Below are 22,526 nucleotides of genomic sequence, written 5' to 3' on the forward strand. Positions count from 1 at the left end.
CCCCCCCACACACACACACACCCTCCACGTCAGCACTGCAGCTAGAGCCACACCCGCCCTGTGCTGGCCACATCCCAGCCCAAAATGCCAGCTCTTAAAGCCAAAGCCCGGGAGCCCGTTTTCTCTCCCAGTTCAGCTGGCCATCACCACCCGTCCCATTTTGCACACTCCAAGCACACACCCTGACCTGACCTGGTTTCTGGGCTCCTGGGGCCCCGGAAAAAAAATCTCCCCTCCCTGACTCTGGGTAATTGCCTTTGGGGCCCAGAGCAGCCAACGCCTTTGCAGTTGGGGGTTGGCAGTGGCTATGATTTTAATTAGAAAGTCTTCCTGCCATTCCTGGGCCCCATGCGAGTAAGAGGCCTCAGAGCTTATAGGTCCTGACCTGTTGCAGTTTATGCAGCTCTTGGGCGGGGCTTGGAAGGGTGGCCCCGAGCCTCCTCTTAGTGTGACCACCTCTCGGGCTGTTCTCCACTCACCCTCCCTCTGCTTGAAACCAACACAGTTTTTCTAACAAGGTCGTTTTCAAGCCCACTGACCCTTCGTCCACTTCCACGTTTAGGGATGCACACAAGTCCTGCTGTGTCTCACTGACAGTCTTAATTTAGTTTCTGGAAGTCAGGAAGCTGTTTAAGTCCTTGGCCTTTTTGTCCTTCCAGTGACACCTGCTGGAGGTTGGGAGATGGGTTATTCCCAGTACTACTCTCTGAGAACCTTGACCTTGGATCTTTGCAGGAGAATCTGCCCTCCCCTCACTTTAGTGAGTCCCAGGGCAAAGGGGTGCTGGGTCTTTTTCTGTCCAGATTTAGTACGTCTCTCTAGCCTAACCTATGCATTGGGCCAAACCTGTGACCATCTCCATCTGCCCCCTGGTGGTCATAAAGGGTACTGGAGTACAGTGTACAGTCAGCACTTCATCAGGCCAGAGGCCCAGAAGGAAATTCTCTTTGAATGTTTGAAAACCCCATTAGGTTAGAAAGAGGTTGAAAAAACCATGATGCTCTGGGAGCCCAGTTTGGCCAGCATGCTGTCCCTTCATTAAGCCCCTGACAGGTGGGACATTGGTTTAGAATGTACGCCTGCCCAAGTCCCTTAGCACTGGCAAGTCCCAGCAATGGCAGTTCTCTTGCACCCTTTCCTAACCCCCTCCTGTAGCCCTGGAAGGCCCTGTGGCTTTCCCTGGCCTTGTGGAACCAGGGTTGGGAGCAGGAAGTGGCCTTTCCTGAAGAGAAGAGCCAAGAAGCTCAGGAAGGAGGGCCGGCCTGTCACTCCTGATGGACGCTAAGTGCCTTGCACATATTCAGGGCCACCCAGGCCTTCCCCTCCTGACCACTTGGCATCAGGCTCTGACGGGGCCAGCAGGAGGGCACATGTCACAAAAGCAAGCCAAGCCCTTCTTGCTCAGTCTGGAAATGTACATTTTAAATATTGGATCTGTTATCTTTATGTTCAGAACACACCGAATTCTGGGCACCCAGCACTGGAAGGGCCTCCGTGGCTAACTGGCCAATCTCTCTGCCTCTGGGTGCAGATTCCTGGATACCTGACTCCCCATCAGGGGCTGGGGGTGGGGCTAGGATGGCCAAGGGCCAGCCATGCAGATGAAGGCTAAGGGCCCTCTCCCCACTAATGTAACTCAGCCCTTAAAGTTTCCCCAAGTACAGAGACTGTATCTGAACTCCTTTTGAGGGGAAGCAGCTGTGTGTGACAGGTTTGCTCTAGGCCTTGGAATGAGTTGGCAGAGAGGCCCGGGGCCCTGCTGCCATCTACCAGGGCTCTTGGTTTGAGCCTTTGGACACCTGGGCCACAGAGCAGCCCCCAGTTTGGGCTCCCAGCCCCGAAGCCCCCAAGGCATACTGGTGTCAGTCTGCAAAATCTGGGCCCCTGGGTGCTGACCTTGGCCATCGGTGCACCACCTTAGGCCAGCAGGAGTCCCTCCAGGAAGTGCCCAGCTGGCTGACAGCCAGGTCGCTGGCCACCCAGCTTCTGCTGGGCCTGGGCCTGTTCTCCCCTAGGTGCCCTGTCAGGGAACCCATTGGTGGGATTCTGGGAACAAGCCACCCTGTTACCATAACATCTGGGTCCCGGCTCTTCTGGTCCAGCCATGTGACCTCACACATCCCAACTCTCCCCCCTTTGCAGGCACCGCTTGGAGGAGGGTCAGGCCACCAGCTGGTCGCGCCGGCTCAAAGTGTTCCTGTGCTGCACCCGGACGAAAGACTCACAGTCAGTAAGTACTGGGGGGTCGCGTCCTGCGGGCTCACTTCCTGCTGTCAGCGACTCAGGAGCCTTCACTCCTTGGCAGAGCTGGGTGGGGGCTGGTAGAAGGGGGCTGGGTGTCCGGCAGGAGCCAGGTGACAGCCTAACCTGTTAGTCACTGACCAGCTCCCTCCTGCATATGAAACAGCTGACCCCTTGCTTTGTCAAGGAAACAGAAAGATTTGAAGACCTTTCACTGACCCCCTTGGAACTTGGAGTCTAGTTTAGGAGAAGGGATACTCAAAAACCGGGGCAACCTGAAAACAAAGCAAAGCAGTGTATAACCAGCTGCAAATTATTCTGGAAGCTCCAACAGAGCTATAAAGTTCTTAGTGTGGTCCTAGATATGCATAGTCAGCCTTCTGCACTGAGCGCTCTGAGGAGTAACCAGAGGACCGAATTCGTCAGTGCCAGGGAGCTGCAGAAGGAAAGATGGGTCAGCTGTGAGTGACCCTTTGGTGGGGTGGGGCCTCAGGGTCCTTGAGGCGGAGCTCCCAGCACTGGCAGGGCCCTTAGAGATCGTCTGGTCCCAGCCCTCGTTTTGCAGACCAGGTAGCTGAGGCGCAGAGAGGTGGAGTGACTTGCCTAATGTCGCACAGCTAATTAGTGGCAGAGCCAGTGAGGTCAGCAGACTACTCCTCCCCGACCCAGATAGCAAGTGCCCTCCATGGAAATCACCGGAAGCCTTGAGTGGCTCCTCCTCACCAGCAGACCCTGGTGATCTGTGGAGTGAGTAATCGAGTGTAAGAAAGCCCCCCCTCAGGGTTCCCTGGTGAGTGGGGAGCACCCCCACAGGACTAGGAGGTCTGAGGGGTCACGGCTCAGGGTCCATGGGGAGCATACCCAGCCGTCCTGGGCACTTGGCAGAGTTGGGGCTCCTGCTGGAACCGGGTGAAAAGGCAGAAAGAACATCACGGGGGTCCAGGGATCAGGTCTGGTTCAGTTCAGCCTTTGCTACATTGCTTAGAACTTGAATTGGGGGTGGCCGGTTAGCTCAGTTGGTTAGAGGGCGGTGCCCTCAACAACAAGGTTGCCAGTTCGATTCCCCACATGGGCTGCTGTGAGCTGTGCCCTCCACAACTAGATTGAGACAACTACTTGACTTGGAGCTGATGGGTCCTGGGAAAACACACTTAAAATAAATAAAAGTTTTTTTTTTTAGAAAAACAACCTTGAATTGGATGCCAACATTTAAAAATCAGGGGCATTTATGTAAACTTCTGTATTTCTGGATCTGGGAACTTCGGCCCCTCGCAAGGCTGGTCAGCTGGAGCTGAGCAGTAGCTGGCTCTGTTTGGCTCTATTAGGCACTTGAGTTTGAAACCCTTGATTTTTCTTTCCTTACAAGTGCCAGACCCTCAAGGGTGAAACCCAGTGACAGTGAACCAGTTGCCATGAGCTTGTTCCCACCACAGCCTCTCCTAACGTGTTAGGGACAAGATTCCAGACTCCAGCTTGACACGAGGCAGGGAGGCCTCAGACCACACAGGCCACCATGTCCTGAAGCCAGGTGTGCAGGGAAGCAGTGGGGTCCCGGCCCCGCATCACACCCTTCTCCAGGCACATGTGGGGGTCCCCGAGCCTGCAGCTGTGGGCAGAGTGGGGAGGAAGCAGCTAGGACCTTAGTTTTGGCTTCTCTGCTGGAGAGAAAGGCTGGAAGAGAAACCAGGGGGCTGTGTAGGCCTTGATTCTTAGTGTCGGGGGAAAGAGCAGGAAATGGCTCCCGTTGGCATCTGTGCGTGCTGGACGGTGAGTGCCCTAGAGCTCCGAGGACTGAGGAGGGTCGGGAGGTGGACATGGAGAAGGGGCACTGGCTGTGACAACTACTGCCAGGTCTGCAGGGCCAGACAGGGCTCTGAGGCTCACGCTGCACAGCGCTTCCTGGGGCCGGGCCAGGGTGAACCTGGCCAGGGGCCCAGAGCAGACACCCCGCCGGGGGATTCACGCCTGGTCTCGTCCTCTCTCCTGCTCCCCCGCCACTGCCTGCTGCCTCCCTGGACCTCATAGGACGCCTACTCGGAAATCGCCTACCTCTTTGCGGAGTTTTTTCGGGACCTGGACATTGTGCCGTCTGACATCATCGCTGGCCTGGTGCTGCTCCGGCAGCGACAGCGGGCCAAGCGCAATGCCGTGCTGGACGAGGTGAGGACCCGGCCCTTCTCCAGGCAGCCTCCAGCACCGCCCCTGCCCGAGCCTCTCCGCTGCCCCCAGTGGGGAGCCCCCACTCCGCTGCTCTCAGCTTCCCTCCCACGTTCCACATGCCCCCGTGGGCCCTGGGGGTCACCCTTTGATGCTCACTCCTCTCCCTTCTCCATCTCATCCCTGCAGCCACCACTCATGGCCCTCACTTGAGTGACGCCCATGTCCTGGGCCATGTGTGGCTGCTTCCCCGGCTACTACGAGAGACTGCTAACCACAGGGGCTAAGGACTGACGCAGCTCAGGCCTCAGCCTGTGTCCTTGCCTCTCCATCCCTTCCCACCCTCGCCCCGTAGCCCAGCTGGCGTCTCCTAGCATCTTCTGCAAAGTGCATTTCCCCCTGCCCTGGGCTAGGAACGTCCCGGGGAGTGGGGTAAGGGGTGATGCTTTGAGTGGGAAGGGAGCACCTGGCAATATGAGGAGACCTCAGCTTGTAGAAAACTGGCTGGGTCGCAGAAGAGCTAGAAACCACGCACTCCTTTGGGCTGTCAGACCTTTGAGAAACAGGCAGAGTACAGAGCTGGGGGCTCAGACCCCCTGTCTCAGCCATGCAGCTGACCTTAACACGCCTGTTTTATAGGCCAACAATGACATCTTGGCGTTCCTGTCGGGCATGCCAGTGACGAGAAACACCAAGTACTTGGACCTCAAGAACTCGGTGAGTCAGAACCACCCCTACCCACCCTGTCGGGGTCCCTCCCCCCTCTGCCGGAATGACCTGAGCAAACCACCTGTTCCACCATGAGTACCCCCTCAGCTCTCCAGACAGCCCCTCTTCTCAGGTCATGCTCAGGGTCATGCTGGACCATGCTCAGGACGTTTGGTCCTGGCCCCCTGAGGTTATAAAGTGCCTTACTAGGGTGAGCTGCTATTGTTACTGCTGCCATTGCTTTGTTACAAAAGGCAGCGCGACAGAACTCTTCGGTTTTCAAGCCGCTTGGAATAGCACAACCTCTTCTCCTGCACCTTTAGTAGAAATCCAGGTGTGTGTGTCACAGGGAAAGCTGGGGCCGGCCCCATGCCGCCCAGGCTGGAACTGCAGCCAGCCCTGCCTTGGGAACAAACCGATTTGGGTGTGCATTGCATCAGCCCACCCCCCACCCCCTCACCCCCCTACCGGTCACTGTGACCCTGAGCAAGTCCCTGACCATCTCCCCCACCGCTCCCCCAGCCTGTTCCCACGTGCATATAGGGCGCTGGGCACACCTTCCACACACAGCTCTGGTGGGGAGGAAATGAGCCATCCTGAGTCCAGTTCCCAGCATGGCACCAGAAAACAATGGTGTCAGTCCAGACGCTTCTAGAAAGGATTCATCCTCATATGTCAGTCTCCTGGAAAAGCCTCGGGTTTCCATCTGCCCCCATTCCCCAAAGGAGGCTTTTGTATCCCCTCTGAAAATAGCCCCTCCATGCCAGGGGCTCTCACTATAGAGGGGCCGGCGGGACAGGCAGCCGAGCCTCGAGGTATTGGGGTCCCCTGCCTGCAGAGGCTGCCAGCATCCCTGCCCTGCAGCCTCAAGCTCAAGTACAGAGAGGATAATTACCTTTTCCAGCTCATTCCTGAAGAGTAAACAGCGGCCCAGGGAGGGTTCCACCCCTCTGGACCCTGATAAAGGCACCACCTTTTTCAATTCACATCATGACTAATCACTCTCTTCAACCGTTACAAGGTGACTAAGTCCCTCTAAGTGCAGGAGTCCTCTAGTGCCTGGGGTACCAGAACACAAATCCGCTTTGCTGGGACACCTATTCCTCCCGCCTCCCTCCAGCCCTGCGGCTGGAACAACAGCCCTTGGCCACAGACACTAGGTTTCCAACTGGCGTCTTTCCCGGAGATATCCCAATCTGCCCAGACGCCCCTTGGAGCCAGTGACTCAGTGCGGCAAGCTGGAATCTCCCTATATTTGCAGACAAAGAACCTGAGGGCCCAGAGTCAGTGACTGGTCTGGTCTGGTCACCAAGCTTGTCAGTGTCTCCAGGGCTGGCCCGGCTGCTCAAGGCCTGGATACCCCAGCTGGAGGGCCCCCGGGCCTCTCAGGGTTAAATTTCCCTTTCCAGGGCCTAATTGCTGAGGCAGGGTGATGACCACTTATGCCTCCCCCTCTCCTCCCTTCTTGGGAAACTGGGCAAGGAAATCGACCCAGTGCTCTGAATGTTTTTCTGTCCTCAACTCGTTAATTCTGAGATTGGAGCAACAGGACAGGTCTCAGGAGGATACTGCCCTGGTTGCATGGAGATAATTAGGGAAATGCAGTTATCTGGAGGAGCGGCCCCTCCTATGGGGCAGGGAGGGGCCTCTGCAGCCCTTGGGGAACCCATGGGCCCTGAGGCTGTGGCAGGAAGGGCAGGAGGTGACTGCCCTCTGACCCCTCTCTTCCAGCAAGAGATGCTCCGCTACAAAGAGGTCTGTTACTACATGCTGTTCGCGCTGGCTGCCTACGGGTGGCCCATGTACCTGATGCGGAAGCCTGCCTGTGGCCTCTGTCAGCTGGCGCGGTCCTGCTCGTGAGTACTGCCCCATCCTCTCCGCTGGCCAGCATATGGGGAGGGGCTGAGGCTGTGATGCCAGGCCTGCCTGGAAAGGCTTCTCTTCTGCACTGTCTCTGGGCCTCAACCTCCTGGTTCCTGCATTAGCCCTGGGTGGGGAAGAGCATGGGCTTTGGGGTCACATAGTTCTGAGTTTGAATGTAGACTTTGTCACTTGCAGCCTTGGGCAAGTTGGTCTCCCTCTGCCCGCCTCAGTTTCTTTTTCTGTAAAATGCGGACAGTGATACACACCTCCTGGAATGGTTTTGAGAGGATTAAGTGACAGGTTGCCTGTCATCTGGCCCTGCTGGTCACCATCCCCTCCCGTCCCTCTTCCTGGCCCTCTCACCCGCTCCCTTCTGCCCACATCTTCCCTTCTCCTGCTCCCCTTCTGCACTCTTCCTTTTGGAAATAAAGGAATTTCCTGGTAGAAAGGCCCAATCCATTGAGGCCTCTGGAAAGACACCGAGAAGGCCGTTCAGTGACAGGCTGTTCTCAGGGAGCTGGCAAGGCCTCAGCCCGAGACCTGCTTGTAGCCGGGCGCCGCCCTCAGCCCACGCCCAGGGACCAGGATGGACTCTGTTTTCCCCAGTGGGCCAGAGGCGGGCACGGCTCCAGCAGGGCCCCCCCGCCTTGGTGTCTCCACCGTCAACCCAGGCCAGGCAGAAGGAGGACAGCTCCCTGGCTCCCTGTTCCAGAAAGGCTGGCATGCTGGGCGGGCAGCTTCTGTCTGCGACACGCCTGCCCTCGAGGCCCACAGCAGCCACACCCCTCCTGTAGTGCCTTCCTTTCCGCAGAAAGCTGGGTGGCTCTCAGGACCTTGTTCTCACCATCCCTCCACTGAGTGACAGAGTGGACCGGGGCATCCCATGCCTCCTCCCCACCTTTGACATTCTGCACACAGCTGGCATTCCTTCCAGCATCCTTGGAAGCTCCTGCTACGGCTGAGAGCTTCTTCAAATGAGCACTGGCCCAGGAGCCCATGACCAGGGCTCTGACAGGCCCTTACTCACTGGTGGGCGCGGGGAGGGACATCATTTGTATGGCAGAATCTGTCCTGCCTGCCTATAGGCTATCTCAGAAGCCAGGGCGTCACTGGCAAGCCAGGCACTCGGCACTCTGCAGACAGGAGGGATGTTGGCATTTGTGTCAGCTTCTCAGTGCTACAGGGAGAGAGAGCAGACGGTCCTCAGACCCTGCGAGCAACCAGCTGGGCTCCCGCCTGGAAGAAGCAGGTGTCTGGGGGGTGGAGCAGAGGCGGGCCTGAAGGCCAGGCCCGTAGCCAAGGGTGTTGGGATGGAAGCCAAAGGGCCGGGCCGCCTTCTTCGAGGCCCTGCCTGTCCATGGCAACCCAGGGTCCCAGCACCAGCCGTGGGAAGGAGGGCTGCCCACCTGCCACGGGCCCAGGCCTTTCACCTGGCAGCAGTTCTCCCATCCCACACAGAGCATGGCAAGCCAGGCCTACCTGTGGCCCTGCCACTCAGTCTCCTCTCGGCAGGAGTGCTGGCCTTGAAAATGCAGTGGGCCCCTGCCGCCCAGGCTGCTGGCCCTGCTGCTCTCGACAGTCCTTCTGGCCCCTAGCGCATGGCCTCAGCGGCAGCCCTGTCACGGGACAGGGAGAGCCGCCGTTTACTGTGTGCCTGTTGTATGCCGGGTCCTTTCTGCATCATGGGCCTTTGAGCTCACACTAGCCTTGTGAAGTGCACCCACTCTTACAGAGGAGGAAACTGAGGCTTCAGGCGTCCAGGTGCCCCCAGGCCCTTGCAGTCAGGAAGGGACACACCAGAGCATGGACTCAAGCCTGGGTCTATTTCTGAAGGCCACACTGTGGTGGCCACGTGCTCAGTGGTAAAGGAGGGGGCTGAGGTTGGAATGAGCAGACAGCTGCTGCCTGGGAACAGGAGCCGGGGCCCGAGACCTAGGCCCATCCTCACTTGGTCTGGCATGGGGTGGGGGGGCTCTCCCAGCATGCATTGAGGAGGTTGCCCAGTGGCTTCCAAGATTTGACTCTACTGTGGGATTTCTCAGCAAGGCCTTGCCCCATTGTGAAGCGCGTAGCAATGCCTCAGGTGCTACTCGAGTGAAGACAAGCCTCAGTGTCACCAAAATTCAGGATTCTTAAAATCTCAGCTGTCATCTCAAGACCGCAGGCAGGGGTGGGTCACATGCTCTCTGGCTCCTGGCGTGATCTGTTGGATGCTGGCTCCCTCTGGTGGCCTGAGGAGCAGCTGCGCTCCTTGCTGGGTGCCCAGCTCTGATGCACCCATTCATTCATTTGTGGGGAGCCCACTCAGTGCCTGGTGCTGTTTTCGGTGCTGGGGACAAAGCCTACCCTGTGGAGCCTGTCGCCTGGTGAGGAGGCACAGAGAAGCACAGACCTGGAAATGTAGCCCGTTGGAGCAGATGGGTGCTTTGGAGAAAAATGAGGGCGTGTGTCATGGAGCTGGGGAACACCGGCCAGAGGCTGGGCTGTGGTACACGAGGTGGCCAGGGTACCCCCCACACTGTAGCATAACATTTCAGCAGAGGCCTGAAGGAATGAGGAGTCCATTCACGCAATAGCCAGAAGAGTGTTTCAGGCAGAGTGAACCATACTAGGTGCAAAGACACTGAGGCAGGAATACGGCCAACATGTCTGAGGGATGGCAAGATGGCCCCTGTGGCCAGAGGGGAGTCGAAGGCAGCAGGCCAGAGAATCAGGGCCAGATGGGGCAGGGCCCTCAGCCCCTGAAAGGATCCAGCTTTCACACTGGGCAAGAAGGGCAGTGTTGTAGGGTTTTGAGTGAAGTGACATGACTTACGTCTCAAAGGGTCACTCTGGCTGCTGAGTTGAGATGACAGGAGGTCTACGTAGATGAGGGAGGCCAGTCAGGAGGCCACGGTGACACTCCAAGGCAGAGATAATGGCATGGAGCAGGGTGGAGAGGCTGGAGGTGAAGGAAAGCGGTCAGAGTCTGGTTGTGAATTTGAAGGCGAGCAAGCGGACATACTGACCAACTGGATGAGGGACGTGAGCACAGGGCTGAGCGAGGAGCAGGTGGGCTGTGGAGGACAGCGGGGAGCACGCAGAGTGGGCCATCGGCCTGGCGCCTGGAGAGGTTGCCATCCTGTGGGGCGCCTGAGAGGTGATGTCACGTGGGCGGTTGGATGGGAGCGTCTGGAGGCCAGGGGCAGGTCTGGGCGGTTCCGCTGCACGTGGGTGGCATTAAAGTCTGCTACTGGATGAGGCCCTGCAGGAGTGCGTGTAACCAGAGGGGACAGGAGCCCAGGGCTGACCTCGGGGCCTCAGTGAGAGGATGGGCCGAAGACGCTGCCAGTGAAGGAGACACAATCCCGGGGAAAGGTTGCCTGTGGCTGAGCCTGAGAGCTCCCACTGGGTCACATGCTGTCAAGAGGCCACGTGAGACAAGGGCTGGGAAGTGGCCCAGAGAACTTTGCAGGGAGGTTTGGGAGGGCGTGGGGCTGCATGAGTGTGTTCCAGACAGATGAGGGGAGCTTGCTGTCCGGGGGTCCCTGGCTCTGAGCCCCTGCGCCCCCACCCCAGATGCTGCCTGTGCCCCACGCGGCCCCGGTTTGCCCCTGGAGTTACCATCGAGGAAGACAACTGCTGCGGCTGCAATGCCATTGCCATCCGCCGCCACTTCCTAGATGAGAACATGACTGCCGTGGACATTGTCTACACATCCTGCCATGACGCGGTGAGCGGCTGGGGCGGGCGGGCCCGGCTGCTGTGCAGCAGCCCCCAGCCGTTGTCCTCTGCAGGCTGCGGCCTGGTGGGTGCCCTCACGGTCCGCCCCGGCAGCAGAAGCCTTTGGCTTTGCTGGCACTGCCGACAGCAACCTGGGCAGACCAGGGTGGGCCCTTCTCCCCACACCCACTCTGGTGCTAGGAAGTAGACCCCAAACCCACACTCTGTAGTGGGGCTCCCTGGCCCGTCTTTGGGGGAAGGAATCGAGGGCAAAAGCAGTGAGGCCCTGGGAAGCGGTGCTCTGGACGCAGCAAGCGGGACCGCAGCACTCGGGCCTGAGCAGGACGGAGGAGCTGGGAGGACAGGGTGGGCGCGCTGTGAGCGGGGCCAGGAGGGGTCTACCATGATGGCGGCGGGAGGGGCGGCAGCTTTGCAGATCCCCTGGCTGGGAAGGAGGCCTGCTTAGGTCGCTTGCCTGAGTCTGGCCCCATCCCACGGGGCTCTGGCTCATGAGCCACCCTCCTCCTAGGTATATGAGACCCCCTTCTATGTGGCTGTGGACCATGACAAGAAGAAGGTGGTGATCAGTATTCGGGGAACCCTGTCCCCCAAGGTATGCTGCCTGAGGCTCCCCACCCACCCTTGGGGACCTCCTCACAGCCCTCATGGGGTACCGCTTCCCTCTGCCTGTCCTCAGCACCGCCCTTCACCTATTCTGTATCCCCACAAGGACGCCCTGACTGACCTGACTGGTGACGCCGAGCGCCTCCCTGTGGAGGGACACCACGGCACCTGGCTGGGACACAAGGTACCCACCTGAGGGGCACTGGACTTCTCTCCTCCCCTGCCAGCAAACAGACCTGTTCTGTTGGTAGCGTGAGGGTCCTCCCTGCTCACTGGGCTTACTGGGAGAGATTGGTCAGAGGTGTGGATTCATCGGGAAGGTTTACTGCAGCCCACCTACCGGAACCCCCGAGCCCTGCCTGGCCCAGATCCTGACCCAGAATAGATGGAGGAGGCAGAGCTGAGAAGAGATCACACTGGTTTCTATTAACACAACCCCTCTGAGCCTCAGTTTTCTCACCTGTGAAATGGAAACAATGTGATAAGGTGTCCACCAGCCCCCCTAGCCAGGTTGTGATGAGGACCAAAGGGGGAAGTAGGCAGGACAGGGTAGTGAGCTGTGGGTCAGTGTAGTTTTGCTGGTGCCTACGAGGCCTCCCCCTTTCCTGGGACCCTCTCTGAGCGACCCCTCTGTTCCTCCTCACCCAGGGAATGGTGCTTTCAGCTGAGTACATCAAGAAGAAGTTGGAGCAGGAGATGGTCCTATCACAGGCCTTCGGGAGAGACCTGGTGAGAACCTTTCCATGCCACCAAGCCTTGGCCATGTGTGGCTCTCCCTCCCCTGAGGCAACGGATTGGGGACAGGATGGCTGAATGATGGAGCCACCCCTGAAGACCAGGCTCCCACACTTTCCTGTGACCCATGGCTCCCAGCCTCCTTCTCACCTGTTCAGTCCCACCTGCCCCTCTGAGCCATTCCTCTTTTGCACCAGCTCCTCTTGGGCTCCCCTGCTTAGCCCCCGCCCCCAGTTATGAGCACTTGCTCTGTGCTAGGCACTGAGGCACAAAGGTGCTTCCAACTGGAGATTTGCAAAATAGAGCAGAACGACAAAGAAAATAATTGCAGAGCAGGTTGCGGGTGATCTGGGCCCTGCCCACTGCCCACACCCTGTGCAGGCAGCTCCTGAGGTGCCGCCAACTGCCCTTCCCAAAACCAAGCAGTGCCTGGCCTCAGGAAACCCCAGTCTAGTTGTTGCGGCCCAGGTATTGGGGCAGGTGACCAAGTTATTATAATAGAGCGTAATCACCATATATAAAGGTCATTCCAGGTACAGATGCCACCTCTAGAGGGGAGTGAGCCTTTCCTGGAAAATCAGGAAGGGCTTTTCCCAGTAGATAACTTCTCAGCAGGGTTTTGAAGGATGAATAGGAGTTTGTTAAAATAGTCTCCCCTGAGACATTTCTCTGTGGGGGCCTAGCTCAGGTCTTCCTTTGCCCCAACATCCATTCAACACAGACATGATCCCAGGTCTCTGGGAAGACCCCTCTGCCTCCCTGGTATCAGCTAAGATGTTAGTTTGGCAGGCAGTGGGGCAGGACTCTCAGGCTTCTCTTGGTCCCCAGGGCCGTGGAACCAAACACTATGGCCTGATTGTGGTGGGCCACTCCCTGGGTGCAGGCACCGCCGCCATCCTCTCCTTCCTCCTGCGCCCCCAGTACCCGACCCTCAAGTGCTTTGCCTACTCCCCACCAGGGGGCCTGCTGAGGTGAGCTGCTAGGGTCTCTGGAGTTGGCTGGGGCTGGCTGGGGCTCAGGGTTGGACAGGGCTGGGGCTGGCTGGGGCTGGGGGCTGCACCTGGCGGTCTGGCTTCTGGTCAGTGGGGGCCTGGGAATGGCCTGGTAAATGGAGGCAAGCTCTGTCAAATGCCAGGAGGACCCCGGATCTCCCTCTGGCAACGCCCTACTGACAGGAAGGGTGGGACAGGAGCAGGTAGCCCAGCCTGGCACCTGTGAGCTCCCCAGGGGGCCTTGAGTCTAGAAACTAACCCCAGGAGTGTTAGAACACGCCCTCCCCCACCTGAGCGCCTCCTCTGCTCCCCTTGCAGTGAGGACGCCATGGAATACTCCAAAGAATTTGTAACAGCTGTGGTTCTGGGCAAAGACCTCGTCCCCAGGCAAGTCACTGCTCCCTCTCCACGTCCCAGCCTGGGGTTCCTCCGTCCTCAGGGCCTCACCCGGGCTTCATGTCTCTGTCATTCAGATTCCCATCTCCCCGAACAGCCCAGGTCCCTCTCCTGCCCTCAGGTACTCAAGCTGAGAGGACAAGGTGGACCCTCCCTGCCTGGCACCCCTGCCCTGGCTTGGTCCTGCTGAGCTACAGACTCCCCTCCACCCACTCTGTGACCCTGGCTGCCTGGCCTTCCCATTCCTGGGGGCCGGGCGTGTGCCTGCCCTTGCTGCCCGTCGCCCTGCACCCGCCCTGTCCCTGGCTAGGCCAGGCTGACTCCCATCTTGCTCCCTCCGCCAGGATCGGCCTCTCCCAGCTGGAAGGCTTCCGCAGACAGCTCCTGGATGTCCTGCAACGAAGCACCAAGCCCAAAGTGAGCTCCCTACCCTCCCTCCTGCCGGGTACCTGGCTCTGGGCACCATGTCCGTCTTGGGCCCTGCCTATCCCTCGGCACAAAGCACAGTGGCCCCAGCCATGTAAGGCCAGGCTGGCGTGTGGTTGGTGTCCTGGGAACCTCAGGCTGCCAGAACCTCACCGTCTCTGAGCTTATCCCATCGACCCCCTGCTTGTCCTTGTACAGATGGGGAAACTGAGGCCCAGAGTGGGCAAGGAACTTGCTTTTGCTCACACAAGTTGTGAGTCAGTTTCCAGCTGAGGGCTCCTGAGTCTGGCTCCCATCTCACAGAGCTGCCTAAAGTCAGGAGAAAGCCATCGCCAAGGCTCCGGGCTTTAAGTGTGTGACAGGAAGGCCTCTGCTTGTCCTGATTTTCCATTGCTGCCGAGAGGAGAGGATCAGCCCTTCTTAATCCCTCATCAGGTCTTTGGAGGACACTGAGGGGCTCTTCCTGTGGCAAGCTGGTCTCTAGCAGGCCAGGCCAGGCCAGGCCAGGGGACATATGGGGGGAGGTGCTGTGGCAGGCACCCGGAGGCAGGCAGCAGGGGGCCCACCTGGACCAGCCCTCACCCCATGGGCTGCCTCAGCCCAATGTGGACTCTTCCCAGCCTTGGTGCCCCTGACTCTGGTAGGCAGGGCCCTGGGCCAGGTGCCAAGTGCCAGGGCAGGGCAGTGAAGTCTTAAGGGACCATGTCTGCCTAGAGGAGCCTGATTTCTGTGAGACCCAGTCCTGGGCACTTGACAGGCCCAGGAAGCAGGTGGCTGGGAACCAACCCAGAGGTGGCCAGGCCTGGCATGTGCAGCTGGACTGAACTTGGGGGTCTGTCCTGCCTCTGTTATGTGGAATGACTTGGAGCAAGTCCCTTCCCCTCGCTTGGCCGGTTTCCCCATCCAGTATATGAGGGGTTGACTGGTCCTCCAGCCCCTTTCCGGCCCTGAAATTCAACAATTCCATGCCCTCTATCCCTGGCGTCCTTTTGGCCCTCATGGCTGCTATCCATCTCAGCTAGTGCCCCTTTAAGTGGGCACTGCCCTTCCGTTTGCCCCATCGCCACCCAGCTCCCACCTGTTGCCTGTGAAGTCGCCCTCTGAGCACCTGTGCCCCCGCCCACCTAGCCAGTGCCGCTCAGCTGTCCCCATCTCCCCACTACCTGCACAGTGGCGAATCATCGTGGGAGCCACCAAATGCATCCCCAAGTCGGAGCTGCCCGAGGAGGTGGAGGTGACCACCCTGGCCAGCACACGGCTCTGGACCCATCCCAGCGACCTGACCATCGCCCTGTCAGCCAGCACCCCCCTTTACCCACCCGGCCGCATCATCCACGTGGTCCACAACCACCCTGCGGAGCAGTGCTGGTACGTGCCTCCTGCGACCCTGGTCAGCTGGGGGGGCGGCAGGAACCAGGGCAGGGGTTGCACCATCCAGGGGCGAGCCAGCCTTTGCTTAGTCATCCCTCAGGGCTGGGGCGCAGGCTGGGAGACAATGGCCCAGGGCACCAGCTGGGGTGGGGGTGGGGGTAAGTTGTCCCAGCCTTGGGCCCTGGGAGTGGGAATAACGTGTAGTCTGGAGCAGGACTCCAGGCTCCCCTCTTAATGGTCCCAGCCTTTGTCCCCAGTGTCAGCCCTTTCCTGGTATTCCCTAGGGCAATCCTACCCACTCCTGGTCCACTTAAATGTGGATACCTTGGAGGGGTCGCCCCAAAGCCCTGGCCAACTCATGCCTCAGCTGTCACTTGGCGTCACCTCTGGGACAGGTGGCAGATAGCTATGAGCAAGGGCGGGGGGCGGGGGTCCAGGAAAGAGAACAGGATGGGCAAATGCTTGACTTCGTCCCTGTCATGCTTATTCAGAGGCCTGGGCCGCCCCTCCAGTGAGGGCTGCCTCCCCTGACAAAATGATTGCGAGCGGGGCCCTCCCCAGGGCGGAGCAAGCCTGGCCCAGGCCTCAAGCTTGTAGATGGCTGTGTGGGGACCATGGCTGAGGCTCAAGGTCAGCTTTTCCCAGCCTCTGTTCCTGGCTGAGCTAGAAGTGGGGTTGGAGGCTGAGGGTGAGGCAAGAGCCAGGAGCCCAGGGACGCAGTCCTGCTCGCCAGGCTGGGCAGGGGTCCTCCACGTTCACCCCATCCCTGTTGAGTCGGGGCAAAGCAGAGCCGGGGCCTGGGGGCCAAGGCCGGGCTGCCACCCACCCTCGGCTGCCCTCTGGCCCCCGTGCCCTGCAGCTGCTGCGAGCAGGAGGAGCCCACGTACTTCGCCATTTGGGGCGACAACAAGGCCTTCAACGAGGTGATCATCTCGCCCGCCATGCTGCACGAGCACCTGCCCTACGTGGTCATGGAGGGGCTCCACAAGGTGAGCCCGGGCGGCCAGGTGCCAGCGCCGTGTCAGAGCCCCGTGGTGCGTGGTGAACCGTATCCGTCCCCACGTTACAGGCAAGGGTGTGGACTCTCAGAGACGTTAGCCAGAGGCCCCAGCTGGGCTGCGGTGGGGCCAGGGAGCCCACTCATGTCCTGGCCTCTGCGCCCCTGCTCTGTCCACATTGCCACAGGGCCCCGTGCTGGGGAGGAGTTTAGGAGACTCCCAGGGACCTGTCCCTGAGGCAGGCTGAGCTCAAAGGTCCTGAAGGCCACCTGGCACTTGACACAGCCAAGTGGGGACAGCCTTGGCCATTCATCTGGCCATGGAGGCTGACCACAGGGAAGGAAAACAGCAACCTGGCGCCTCTGTAGGGAGAGGCGCGGCTGCAGGGCCGAGGGGAAGGGAACTGAGGAGAGGAGAGTGGGGCCCGGCTGACGCACGCAGGTCTGTGGCCTGAGAGGCCTGGCTTGCCGCCCCGCCCCACACATGGTTGTCGCCCCTCCAGCAGCACCAGCTTCCCCATCCTGTCCCCAGGTGCTGGAGAACTACAACAAGGGGAAGACAGCTTTGCTGTCTGCGGCTAAGGTCATGGTGAGCCCTACCGAGGTGGACCTGACTCCCGAGCTCATCTTCCAGCAGCAGCCCCTGCCCATAGGGCCGCCTGTGCCCAGCGGCCTCGCCCTGGAGCTGCCCACCACAGACCACCGGAACAGCAGCGTCAGGTGAGCCCTGCCCACCCAGCCCCAGCCCAAAGGGGGCGTGCAGTGGTCATGAGTGTGGTTTCAGAGCACGTATGCTTGTGCAATGTGCATCCCGCAGACTGAGCCCATATGTTCACGTAGCTCTGCACACACGTGCAGAAAGGGGTGAACTTGTCCCCTCTGCTGGGGCTCTCTCCACCCTGCTCCCCCTTGGCCTGCCATCAGTGAAGCCCATGTAGGCCAGTGGGCATGTAGGGACACACGGCCTCCTGGTCACAAACACATAGGTTCACTCATACCCCCTTAGACCCAAACATAAGGACACCCATGCACTTACATACATGCACACGTGTGTGTTTATGCATTTGTATGGAGGCTTACACATGCAGACTTGCCTCACAAGTAGTTCTCAGTGCAGACAACCCCATACAGACACACACCAAAACAAAGGCCGAGACACACACACAAGGACACACTTGGACAGGCAGCCCTGCATGTCAATGAGTGAATGCCTAACCCAGCCACACACAGGTGGGTCCGCTGAGATGCAGACAGCTGGCACATGCACTGTCTTACATAACACACATGCGCCCAGACACACATCCCACATTCACAGCACCGTTTGGGGGGGTCGGGTTCTTATGTAGGGATCCTCCTGCCTCTCGGGCCTTCCTGCCTGTGCCCTGAGCCCAGGGAGGGCACAGATCTGTCCAAGAGGCTGCTGAGAAGGGTGATCCACTGTTTCTCTGCCCTCGGTGGGGCCCCTGGACATCTCTCCCCACCTTTTGTGCATTTCCTATGGCAACTGCATTACCAGCTGAGGGAGCCAGTGTCCATTCTCTGCACAGTAACTGCAGCACCCCCACTCTGCGCCAGGGTTCCCGTCCAGCAGAGGGCTACACTCCATGGGGGAGGCAGGAGGGGCCCCAGTGTGAGGAAGGGAGGGCTAGAGCTCTGGGAGGGGTGCTGGCCGTGAGTGGGGAGGGAACCAGATGGGGCAGCCCTGGGCAGTGCCCTTCGTGTCGCCTCATGAGTGAACTGGGGCAGCCAGTCTCTCTGGGCCCCAGTCTCCCACCGCTGCCGTGACAGGGCGTGGGTACAGGGGCCCCAGCAGTGTTCCTGGAGCCCTCGTGTTCCCAGCAGGGCCTCAGGCCCTCAGGGCCCCCACCTTGGCTAACCCAGCATCAGTTCTGTTCTGTCTTGGTTTTCTTGTGAGTTTTGTTTTTGTTTTTGTTTTTGTTTTAAATAAGGGTCCCTGCCCCAAGCAGTTCAACAACCGCTAAATGGACTTTCCCCCGGCCCTCAAGTTCCCTCCAGCCAGGGAGCTGGGGGTTGGTCTCTGCCCCTCCTGAGTCTCACCCCCTCCCTGCCCTGCCCTCTGCAGGAGCAAGTCTCAGTCTGAGATGAGCCTGGAGGGCTTCTCGGAGGGGCAGCTGCTGTCCCCAGTGGCTGCGGCCGCAGCGGCCCGCCAGGACCCTGTGGAGCTGCTGCTGCTGTCCACCCAGGAGCGGCTGGCGGCAGAGCTGCAGGCACGGCGGGCGCCACTGGCCACCATGGAGAGCCTCTCGGACACGGAGTCGCTGTACAGCTTTGACTCCCGCCGATCCTCCGGCTTCCGCAGCGTCCGCGGCTCGCCCAGCCTCCATGCCGTGCTGGAGCGTGATGAGGGCCACCTGTTCTACATAGACCCAGCCATCCCTGAGGAAAACCCGTCCCTGAGCTCTCGCACTGAGCTGCTGGCGGCCGACAGCCTGTCCAAGCACTCACAGGACACCCAGCCCCTCGAGGCACCCCTGGGCAGCGGGGGTGCCACCCCGGAGAGACCCCCCAGTGCGGTGGCCAATGACCAGGAGGAAGAGGGGGGTGGCAGGCTGGCCTCCCGTGGAGAGCTGGCACTGCACAACGGACGCCTGGGGGATTCGCCCAGCCCTCAGGTGCTGGAGTTTGCCGAGTTCATTGACAGCCTCTTCAACCTGGACAGCAAAAGCAGCTCCTTCCAGGACCTCTACTGCATGGTGGTACCTGAGAGCCCCACCAGCGACTACGCAGAGGGCCCCAAGTCCCCCAGCCAGCAAGAGATCCTGCTCCGAGCCCAATTCGAGCCCAACCTAGTGCCCAAGCCCCCGAGGCGCTTTGCGGGCTCTGCCGACCCCTCCTCTGGCATCTCGCTGTCGCCCTCCTTCCCGCTCAGCTCCTCAGGCGAGCTCATGGACCTGACTCCCACGGGGCTCAGCAGCCAGGAGTGCCTGGCAGTGGACAAGATCCGGACTTCTACCCCCACCAGCTGCGGGGCCAGCCCCGCCAAGCAGGATGACCTGGTCATCTCGGCACGCTAGCACCCTGAGTGGCTGCCAGCTGAGGCCTGGGCCAGAGAACGTGGCCTCTTGGGCTCCAGGTGGCTGCCCCCAGAGCCGGGCAGCTTTGAGGAGAGGCTCCCAGAGACCACTTTAGCCTCAGGCATGGGGCACTGCTGCTGAGCTGGGGGTCCGCATCCCTACCTCAGCTTAAGACACCCTCCCCCCCCAGAGCCAAGGCAGCTGGGATCTGGGCCCTCCAGAATGGGGAGGGGCAGAAGCAGGGAGGACATGGGGCAGCCTGCCCACCTGACCCTGGGGCATCCTGGTACCCCCTGTTTCAGGACAGGCAGTGGGCATACTGACTCCCAATCACTGCCCTGTGGCTGCTCTCCCAGGACCGAGATGGAGAGCAGCTCTCTCCCCACATACTCTCATCTGCGGTCCAGGCTGGCATCTGCCCTGGCCACTCCCCAGATCTGGTGCCTGCTGGCCAGCCCCTGGGGTGACCCCCCACCAAGGTGGCCCACAGTGCTGTGTATGTTTACAGAAGCTGCTGGGCTGGGCTCAGGATGTGTCCTGGGCTTGCAAGCCCCTCACCCCAATCATGTGTTCAGTAGCCCCCCTCAGAGCAGGGCAGGGGCCTAGAGGGTCCTGGAGGAGGGTGGAGTCAGGACTGCCCCTTCTCTGCTTGGTGTCCCTCATGCTGACCCCTCTGTCAGTGGGTTCTGGGCACCTAGGTCTGCCCCACCTGCCCTTTATTTCCTGGCTCGCCTTCTCCTCCCGGGTATCCTGGCCATTCCAAAGGTGGATGGCACAGGTGTGACCACCCCTTGCTGCAGAGTCAGTGCCCTAGGAGGAAGGGCACCCAAAACCCTCTTCCTTTGAGGGCCCCATGTAACCCCTTCATATCACCTCCCCCCATGCCTAGGCAGCCCCAGGCCCTGGGATCTGAAACCAAACACACCTCCACTCCCCTCCCCGCGGGCCTGGGCTCTCGCCAGGCTTTCTTTCCTACCACCCTAATGTTCTGTTGACAGGAAGTAGGGCCAAGAGTAGGGCATTGTGGGACCTGACTAGAGATCCCCTGCTTGCTGCTGGGGGAGTACAGGAGGGTTGGGCTCTGGGGCTCTCCTGGCTTAGCTAGAGGTCTCCACATCCCCCACTTGAGGGGTTCCTTCCATGTTGGATTGGGGAGGTAGAGGCCAGGCCTTTCTCCAGAGGCCGAGTGGGGGAGGTTGTGCATGCTCGCGTGGGGCGTGTGTGTGCATGTGCATGAATGTGTACCGTTCCTGAGGAAGGGGGTGTTGGGGTGCCCACTCTACCCGACCTGCCTGCCTGCTGCCCCCTCCCTGGTATGCCAAGAAAACAGCCAGTGAACATGACGTGGCTGGGGGCCGCAGGACGAGCTGTTTTGGACATCACCCGTTCCCTTTGTCTCACCTGCTGCTCTGACCCCTGGTTTGGAAAACTTGTGTCGAGACGTTGACCATCGCTTGTGCCTTCTTCTCCTCGGAGGCATGTTCCCCCCACTCTGGGGCTGTCCACGGCCTCTCTGGGTCGTCGAGGCAACCCTGACCAAGACCTCCCATTTCATGACCACTGGTATCTGGTGCCTGTGCCCTGACCCCAACCGCTGACACAGCTGGAACTGGCCCGGACCCTGCCTGGGACCCCGCCTACCCTGACAGATGGACACAGAGACCTGGGAGCTGGGTCTCCCTCACTCTGCAACTCCCATGCCTCACCAGGCTCCAGGACCCTGCCTGCTGAGGGCCCTGCTGCTGGCATAGCCTGGGCCCAGCACAGAGCAAGACAAATCAGTGGCTCTTGGAGCTTAAAAAAAAAGAGACAAATTGTAAATCAGAGTAATGTTCCAAATGAGCACCCCAACCAATAGTAGGGAGACTTAGGGTCTGGCCTTTTAATTCCTCTGCTGCCAAGATGGGCCCGGGACCTCTAAGGGGGAGTGGCCCCCACCCATGTCCAGGACTGAGCCATCAGGGACAGACTCCCCACCCCAAGGCTGCAGCCACACAAGGTTACAGGTTTGGGGCTGGGGCAGGCTCGGACTCAGCCCTGGATGCCCCAGGGTCAGCCCACCCCTGACCTGCCCTCTCCTCCTGCGCCACACTTGGGGGGTCTGAGCCACCCCCCTCAGCCCAGCTCGGCTCAGCCCTCCCCCTACTGTGTCCCCCAGACGTGCAGCACAAGCTCTCCCAGCCAGGCGCTGGCCTGTCCCCCCAGGGGCCTAGGTAACCTCCATATGCAATTGGTAGTGAGCAGCCAGGCCCCACACACACCCATGCACTCTACGTGCCATTCTCCCCTAATGTTTTTTGTACTTAATGTATGAAAGATCCAAACTAATATTGCTGTACAAAGGAGAGACAAATTAATATAGCTTATTCTATAAATATATCTGTATATAAAGGTTTCTGTATATTGTATAGAGCTGTGTATAAACTGGATGTAGAAGCACGCTGGCTGCCTTGAGTGACTTCTCTTTCCAGCAGGTGAGGACAGGGGGTTACTGAAGACGTCAGTGGCAGAGTGGCGGGAGGGGACCTCTGAGACTGGTTCTCGCTGCTGTCAAAGCCCTGATCCAAGACCACACTTGGAGTCACAGAGACCAGAAGATTCTCGAAACCCCCTTTGAATGGGAGCCCTGCCTGTGTGAGATACGTGCCAGGGGATCTATCTGACCTCATTGGGGCCTTGGAAGATGGGGCTTGTTAGCCCCTTTCTCCTCCCTGAGGGGTCTGGGGCTCAGAGAGGATAAGCAAACTGCCCAAGACCACAGAGCCAGCACGTGGGGTACCAGGCTGGTCTGACATTGTGCATCTCCTCTGCCCAATGTTGACAGCTAGGGCAGGGAAGGAACACTCCACTACACTCCTCAGCTGCGTCACACAGAACTGCAGGGGCCACTGGAAGTCGTTGCTGAGGGCTTCCCTAGGAGCAACGCGAAACACCTGGCCAGGCCCAGGGCACCCCAGCGACCCCAGCCCAGCCTGGCTCCAGGACAGTGAGGACTGGGGAGCAGCTGCAGAACCAGGGCGGGCAGGCAGCTGGGCTCCCTGCCAGCTGCATGCCCAGGCCTGCCCTCTCCACACACCAGGTGGTGCTATTCGTCCAGCCAGTCCCACCGTGACCTGCAGTCTGGCCTAGGCACTGACTCAGCCAAGGTTTGACTTGACCTTGACCTTTCCTTTCCCTGCACTGTCCACCATCACACCCCTGAGTCCAGAGTGACCCTACTTGGTGAGGGGTTGGGGAGGGTGATAGAACAGCGACTGTCTTCACCCAAGTCCTCTCTGA

At 59.8% G+C, this 22,526-nt stretch overlaps 1 protein-coding gene across 6 annotated transcripts in view; it reads left to right on the forward strand.

Annotated features, from left to right (window-relative positions):
* Positions 1–21,686, forward strand: part of DAGLA (diacylglycerol lipase alpha) — a 61,501-nt gene extending 39,815 nt beyond the window's left edge. For all 6 annotated transcript variants that reach the window (XM_019754062.2, XM_019754065.2, XM_074336475.1 and 3 more), the window contains 15 exons: positions 2,143–2,230; positions 4,267–4,401; positions 5,038–5,115; positions 6,838–6,962; positions 10,528–10,681; positions 11,201–11,284; positions 11,402–11,479; positions 11,944–12,024; positions 12,859–13,001; positions 13,341–13,409; positions 13,763–13,835; positions 15,016–15,212; positions 16,075–16,204; positions 16,745–16,932; positions 18,296–21,686. In XM_019754062.2, coding sequence (XP_019609621.2) covers positions 2,143–2,230; positions 4,267–4,401; positions 5,038–5,115; positions 6,838–6,962; positions 10,528–10,681; positions 11,201–11,284; positions 11,402–11,479; positions 11,944–12,024; positions 12,859–13,001; positions 13,341–13,409; positions 13,763–13,835; positions 15,016–15,212; positions 16,075–16,204; positions 16,745–16,932; positions 18,296–19,247 — 2,575 coding nt within the window. In that variant the 3' untranslated portion in view covers positions 19,248–21,686. The remainder of the gene's footprint in view (positions 1–2,142; positions 2,231–4,266; positions 4,402–5,037; positions 5,116–6,837; positions 6,963–10,527; positions 10,682–11,200; positions 11,285–11,401; positions 11,480–11,943; positions 12,025–12,858; positions 13,002–13,340; positions 13,410–13,762; positions 13,836–15,015; positions 15,213–16,074; positions 16,205–16,744; positions 16,933–18,295) is intronic.
* The last annotated feature ends 840 nt before the right edge of the window (positions 21,687–22,526 follow it).

The sequence above is a fragment of the Rhinolophus sinicus genome, linkage group LG06, assembly GCF_036562045.2.
Source record: "Rhinolophus sinicus isolate RSC01 linkage group LG06, ASM3656204v1, whole genome shotgun sequence".
Classification (NCBI taxonomy): Eukaryota; Metazoa; Chordata; class Mammalia; order Chiroptera; family Rhinolophidae; genus Rhinolophus; species Rhinolophus sinicus.